The sequence below is a fragment of the Amyelois transitella genome, chromosome 10 (genome assembly GCF_032362555.1).
Source record: "Amyelois transitella isolate CPQ chromosome 10, ilAmyTran1.1, whole genome shotgun sequence".
Lineage (NCBI taxonomy): Eukaryota > Metazoa > Arthropoda > Insecta > Lepidoptera > Pyralidae > Amyelois > Amyelois transitella.
In genome coordinates, this window is record NC_083513.1 from 6,349,210 (window position 1) to 6,357,153 (window position 7,944).

Below are 7,944 nucleotides of genomic sequence, written 5' to 3' on the forward strand. Positions count from 1 at the left end.
TTTAATAAATCATTTCATTAAATTGAAACGTTCATTAATTCATTCAAAGAATTAAATGTTTAAAAAATAATAAAAAAAGCAAGTTTACAAGAATTTCTAGGAGTCATCAATAACTTTGACAAAATCAGGTAGGTCGACCCATTAATAAAAAATCCTATTTCAATTAATAATATTTTCATTTTTGTAACAGATTCGTCAGTGAATGGCGCAGTACTGCACCTGGTGAAGGTGTCCAGATTGCACATGGGGCCATATCTATGCATAGCAAGCAATGGCGTTCCACCAACAGTCAGCAAGCGAGTTATGCTCGTTGTACATTGTAAGTAATTATTAAATAATACTGAAGTATCAACCCACTCCGTCTTTGCACGTGTAGCATTTATAAATATAAACCTTCCGCAGAATACCCTCTTTCCAACATTTCAGACATTAATAAAATTCGTCCACAACTCTTGTTCTAAAAATAATATCTTAGTTGCAATCTTCCTTTCTTTCCTTTATTCTCTCTTTCTACTATTGTTTTCAAAAATAAGCCAAATAGGATCAAGTGGCCTATGATTTTGAATCTCCTTTTTTCTAGCGTTTTTTAAATAGTTCTCATATCCTTTTCTCTTAAAGACTTTTTTTTCTTTATTTCACTCTTTTACAATTAGGGCCTTACTCCCACTAGACGGATGGTAACGGATTAAAAAGTATGGCGTCATCTGCAATCATTAATACATGTCTCTCTCTGGACAAATCTGGCTAATCTCAAATGTCTCCCATCTTCTTATATAATCAACTTATAACTAATGTTGACTTTAACAAAACAACAAAGTGACTTCTTTTAAGGCAGATAAGACTTGAGACCACTGAAACGAAAATAAGGATTGCTCAATATGTATTTACTATCTGAACGAGATTAGAAGCGTACTTTTCTAGTTTTCTAGACCAAAAAGAAGGCATTTTGTATTCTACTGCCTTGAGATACGACACGAAGAAAGTCAGAAAATAGCCAGATATAAAAGGTTCGTTAGTGCTAACGACAGAAGATTTTACATTAGTGATTCTGCAGCGCAATTACTGAGCAACTTTAAATCTTACATCTTAAAACTCAGACTTTAAACAAAGAAGTTTTATACGTAAAGATTTTAAACAGGTTTTTAGAAATAATAGTTTTATAGAAATTAATCTTTGTCTCCAATGCTCGTAATTAGAATACTTTTTAATTGTAATTATGTACCCAAATTCAATTAAAGAAATTGTTCGCCGTTTTTAGTAAATTACCTCATTATTTTACAAGATTAGAATCTAATCTATTATTTAAATGAAAAGTACCTAATCACAAGACTTATAAATCCCGTCATTCTAATTATAAAATCTGCAAATAAACATACGAAAAGATTTTCAAAGTACTCTATTTAGAAAATAAACAAATTTTTTTAACAACTTTTGATCGAAAGTGTGAAAAATGTTATGTGCACATACTATGAAAAAACGTTTCATTAAATGAACTACTCGCGGATATTATATTTATCCTATAGAAGCAAACTCTATTTCTTGCATGTTCTAAGTGTGATATAGTAACAAATATTAGCTTTATTTCCAAGTGCACTTATTTTAAACGAGTATAAACACGCTTGGGGTTTTAATTGCAGTTTCTTATGCAGTCTTTTAAAACGTACTGCAATGTTTATCTTTTTTTTTATTTGATGCGGTTGAAATTAATTTAAAAATATACTTATTGTCTTGATTTACTGATTTATTAATCAATAATGAATCCCGAGTAAAAAAAGAGTTCTATCAATTGTTAGAACTTAACATCCTTACTCAAACCTTAATCATTTACTTCTGTAGATACGAGTGACCTTCTTTTCCATCTTATACGAGATCATTACGATTCTCAAAAACGAATCGACAGCGTTATCGTATTTTAAAATACAGTGAGCCAGTTTTACTTCCCTCTTCATAAACAGATATGACATTTTTCCACTTGCCATGATCTGCGTAAGAACTTTTTTGCCTCAACACATTTTTTTTTCATTCCATCTCGTCAGTTACGATACTCTTGACCTGACATTTCACCAGGAAAAGTTTAAATAATAACTAATTCGAAATTCAAAAAGAAAACGAACCGTGCTAATAAATAAATCAAAGCGCTGATCCAACTGGTATAAATATCCATTCCGATAAAATCATAAGCCTGTATTCACCTCACTAATAGATTGAAAATCGAACGCAATACGCCTGCCTATATAAATCTGACTAAAATATCACGGCTTTGTATCACTGTTATTCTGGCAACCTATTCCCTTATTATGGAATTTCTGATAAATATTTCTTCATATAAAGCGTTTTCAGAAAATAATCACAAAATTTTATTTGATATTTTGCAGAATTTGTACCTATACGTAATTCATTTCATTCGCATTCGTAGACAAGTCATTTTCGTTTAATAATGCTTTTGAAAGAAACATATTCAGTTAAATTAACTTACTTTTTATCCATCAGTGCAATTATTTCTTAGAAAACAATATTTCATTAGTACTTTTTACTCAAGAATTGAATGAAACGATTAATAAAATTTTCGTCATTTTATTAAAGTATTTTTAATTATCCGTGTGTACAAGAAAATTTTCTTTATTATACTTATTTAATGAGACCAAGGGCTCAATTCCATAGCAGAATGATCTTAGTAAACAGCTTTGGTTTCTGTTCTTAGAAATCATTTCCCTAGATAAAACTCTTATCAGAGATGTTTATGCTGAAACAGTTTTATTAAGCTGATCATGATATTTATTAAGTTTGTTTGTTGACTTATTACGAACTAACTATTAATCGGAATTATCTTGTTATTCAAACAATATGAATAATAAAAGACATAAACAAGACTTTGAATTATTAGGAGAATTAAAATCAAAATTGACCTTACGTTTATTTTGTACATTACACAAGCAAACATGCTTATTTTTTAACAATACTGCATCAATATTGACTAAGGGTTAGAAAATTTATTTAACTTGTACTTGTATATACCTTATATATACTACTTATATAAAAAAAATTAATAACAGAATTGAAAGGTATAATATAACATAGAGTTTAAATAAAGGATCCATAAAAGTCACCACAAAGTTCATATTTTATTAAGCTGTAAAACACGTGAACGATAAGGAAACAATTATAATTTATTTGATATTTTTAGAATTACTTAGCTATTTCAGTGCACAATGCACTCAAGAACTTCTAAGTAGGTATTGCAAAGTTACTTCTCGGAAAATGCTCAAGACGTAAGACGTAAGTTTTTAAGACTGCGTTCTGAACCGGTTTTCACTCGGCATATGCAGTTGGGAACATGGATTTTACATCATGTTCTAAACACTGACTTAAACTTTGCCCTTTGTATTGCTTAAGTATTTATATGACATACTTGCATAATATTTACGACTTGAATTGTGCGAATCGTTTCTTCTTTTTTCTTGGATTGTGAATCGTTTACATGAAGACTGACCTTCGCGAACTTTACAAGGGAACGAGTTTTGGTTCCCCGTGGGGACATATTGGATCATGGTAATACATCCAGTTGCCTGATTGTGCAGGTTTTCTCCAGATGTTTAAATGAAACTTATTAAGATCCCACTTAACTGGAATTTGATTTCATGTGAATGGGAACCGTGGAATGAGACGGCCTAGTTGAACTTACCTTATTCGAATCAGGGATGTCATGACGAAAAGTACCCGAATTTGACTAGCTAATCATAAATCATGCGAAAGAAGTATCCTGGGATCTTGGTAAGTGGAGAGATGTAGTCTCTGCCTACCCCTCTGGGAAAGAGACGTAATTTGTATGTATGTATTAATACTTAATTTTTGTTCACAGTTCCGCCTATTATGACAATACAGAATCAACTAGTGGGGGCGAAAGAAGGTGACAGCGTTCATCTTGACTGCCATTCAGAAGCGTTCCCCAGGTCCATCAACTATTGGACGATAAATGATCAAATCATATCACAATGTAAGTAAAATTAAGTCTCTCACTGCCCAACCATTATCAATTTAAAAATGGTTCAGTTGTAACTTTTTCTCCGCACCTATCAGATATTCCCTTACCTTTAAATAAAATAATAACAGGTTGCATTTCAATCTTACAGATAATGTACAAAATAAAACCCATGATATCGTATTGAGTAGTACTAAGATTAATACCTACTACATACCAAAGCATTCCTCTTCGTTTTATTTGTGTTACTCAGTGTTGACATAATTTAGTTATGATAAATGATCATTAAATTATTATCGATTGTACAGAAAAATACGATTGGGAATCGATTTTCCTTTGTTAATTTTCACAATAACACCTAGTTAATCATTCTCTAATGCCATTATCGATGTTTGGTTAGGTTTAACTAAAAGAAGAAGTGTCATTCGATTTTTAAATACTACATAATTAAGTAGATTTTACATAACTGCGTCGCATTACGCCTCTTTCCTGAAATAGTAGGTAGAAACTACATTTTTCCAGTAACGATGCGGCCTGCAAACTTCTTAATCATCATCCACATTCAGAATATAACATATTGTTATAATATGATATTTTTCATAATTTTCGTATAACGAATTCCTTATAAAATATTAATATCTACACAGCAATTGTTTTAGCGATAAACAAATGTAAGATTGCTATTCAGAGCAGAAAATAACATAACAATGCCCTTTGATTGTATTTACAATTTCATAAGAGCCCATTATTTTACATACTTCTGCTCTTTAATATATTGTCTGCCATTTATAAAGCAAAAGGTTCATTAAATACCAATTGAATATTTTATACAAAGGTTTTGTTAAGAATCTCGTGTTTCTATTGTACGATTCTAAATTTTGTTTTTATTAAATATTATAGGATATCCATCTCTTTCCCATGGATGTCGTAAAAGGCAAGATAAGATAGGCTCATAAACTTGGGATTCTTCTTTTAGGCGATGAGCTAGCTACCTGTCTGGGATATAGTCGCGATGATATGTACCTACCTATGTATTTTTTTTAATAATAACGAAAATAAGATTTTATGTCTTTTACTGTTGTTCCAGTCTGACTTTATATTAATTTACAGCCATTTAATGTTCGTATAAAACTGTGTAAATGATTTTAATTATTTATTTCTATCGCAACGCTTTTCACTTATGTATTGGAAATCTCAAAAATTACTAAAGAATATTTACGCAAATAAACGATGAAGAATGATAAATCTATAATACCTGCCTTCATATTTTAATTTGATACTTTGTCTCAAAGTATATTCCCCGTCCCAAATTAAATTTATATTGGCTTATGAAGCCCAATATGATATGTCATTTTTCATTTTTCGCTAGCTATTTACATCCCACTGCTGAGCAAAGGCTTCCTTCCCTCCTTCCAGACATCCCCAAAAAATAATATAAAATATTATTGTCAGTATTTTTGTATTGTATGTACATATTTATTTATTTTATAACTTCACAACAGCGGACAAAAGGTTCGAGATCACATCAGTGGAGCGAGGCTACGAGGTCGACATGAAGCTCAAGATTAAAAAGGTCGGAAGGTCAACCTTTGGGACCTACAGTTGCATATCAAAAAACTCTCTCGGAGACACGGATGGCACTATCAAATTATATTGTAAGTGTATTACGTTTTGATAATGTATATTTTTCGAAGTGAAGACTTCGTTATTGGCGTTGTGCACTTTTTAATACGGGTCAAAAATGTTGCGTGATTATGTGTGTGTGTTTATGTAACGTACTAAGCGCATCCATTTAAAATTTGCATTCCTGCAGAATTATTTTCAATGCACAACGTTAATATTGAAAATTTCTCTATTCTGCACGCACAATTTCACTATTCTCGCTATTAAATAATTTGTGTATCTTGTTCTCAAATTGAAACTTGATTTTTTCTAAAGGTTAATTGGTAGACAAAACTATTAGCATATTGTACCATTAAGGCAAAATATGTAAGTTAAAGTTTTAATAAATAAATAGATAATTGATCATAGCTGTCCCAGTTAGTTCATAAAATCGATACATTATGCAAATTACTATTATAAACTCATTACGAGCACACCGTGAGCGGAATGAATGATTGTTTAGCGTGTAAACTACCTACAGTTGACGAAGTATTTTACAATGAACTTCGCTTTTCTGCTTAAAGTATTTTATTTCTTATCACAAAAAAAAATAATTTTAAAATTTACATTAATTTAACAGCACATATACATAAAAACACGCTTTTTTCCAAAACTGGAAGGCATGGACTCGACCTATCTACTACATATTATATATATATATATATATAGTTTTCAAAGCTCAGTTTCCGCCTCAAAGTTTCATTATCCTGCATGCACTTTATAAATTAACGATACAGTGTGTGATTTAGACTTTAATCTTAAACAGCTTAATTTATAAATTAACGACACGTTGTATGGTTTAGACTTTAACTTTATACAATTTTGAACCATGAAACAATATAAAAAAAATTTAATCTTTCGTATTTCGCCTCGTACGACCACGATCGCAATAAAAGATGGTGCTTTAAAATCTGAAACAGTACACTTGGATGGGTTAACGAACGCTTACGTAAAATGAAGTGAAACATAAGGAAAGCTTCACTCGTGCGGGCTAACTTAATGGGTATGCCGGGTAACCCGATATTTGGATACAAAACAACAGCATATCAAGCTTCCTAAATTCATTACAATTTAGCTACTATTCTGGCTAGATCGCAGGTAACATGATATGCAGTTGTCTACCAAAGGAAGTTTGCGACTGACTGGCGATAGTCGTAGGTAGTCGCATACAAGGTACCTACTTATTATCTCTATAAAGACTTACTTAAATTGTGAAGAATATTCTAATGATAAATTTCGGAAGTCATGAATAAGTATTACTAAGCGTTTTCTGCTAAACTTTCTCCTTTCAAAGCCACGCAACGGATTTGACTTTCATTTATTTGTTAAGCTGTCGCCCGCGACTTCGTACGTGTGCAAGAGTGTATAATGGTTCTTCTACGTCGTATGCTACGTGAGGTGTTACAATATTGTATTTTTTTATTGTTAGTTTAGTGTTTTTTTTATTCAAAACACAAAGCACGCAATCATATCTTTTCCAGGCCAGGTTCTTGTTAAATACATAAAAAATTAAGTTTCCCGATGCTCGTTATGTCGTTAGTTAATGGTCGTTAATTTTTTATCAAAATTTTGGGAATTTTTTAAAAATCGTAAAATGCAACCAAATATAATGGCCAATCAACTATGGGAATTCTTACACCTCGACCTTCTATTACAGCGCTGTCCGGCAAATTTGAGGAGATGCAGTACAATGACGTGGACTTCGACGAGCCGCCCGACGTCAGCGAACTAGAAGCGTTGAAACGTAGCGCCGGGGCGCAAGCGGCGCTGTCGCTCGCGCTCCTAGCAATGCCTCTCGCTATATTATAATGCTTCGTTGTATATACCAAATATATTGTTACAATTACCTTTTTGTCGTTGTTTTTTTTTTCCACCATTTTCCCAACGATAGAATGGGTGAGTAAAGCAAGTATGCCCGCTTCTTAGCACAATTGCTTGACTCGGTTACTCGTAAGGTCATACGGGATTAATTTGCTGTCATAACCTTACATACGAGTATCTACTCTAGGCAGTTAGGGAGGTACCAATAAGGACTAACGCCAGGATAATTTTTGTTGAAATGTAGCTATGTCTATGTGACTACTCCCTATAATATTTATTTATTTTATGGAAAAAACATGTACAATATACATTGTTAAAATTATCTTTTTGTTAATATTTCATTCTTCCCACCATTCTCACGTTGTTGGCAGGTGATAAAAAATTTGCTACGTGCGCCACGGTTTTTTATGGTCTGTAGATTTATCGCTTCCCAGAGCATATATGGCATGCATCGAATACGGAGTATTTTCATTCCGCATTTT

General features: G+C 32.0%; 1 protein-coding gene across 2 annotated transcripts in view; it reads left to right on the forward strand.

Moving 5' to 3' along the window:
* The window catches only part of LOC106136358 (lachesin), a 33,143-nt gene extending 25,677 nt beyond the window's left edge, over positions 1-7,466 (forward strand). For both annotated transcript variants that reach the window (XM_013336887.2, XM_060946381.1), the window contains exons 5-8: positions 191-319; positions 3,860-3,994; positions 5,482-5,634; positions 7,299-7,466. In XM_013336887.2, the coding sequence (XP_013192341.2) occupies positions 191-319; positions 3,860-3,994; positions 5,482-5,634; positions 7,299-7,450 (569 nt within the window). In that variant the 3' untranslated portion in view covers positions 7,451-7,466. The remainder of the gene's footprint in view (positions 1-190; positions 320-3,859; positions 3,995-5,481; positions 5,635-7,298) is intronic.
* The last annotated feature ends 478 nt before the right edge of the window (positions 7,467-7,944 follow it).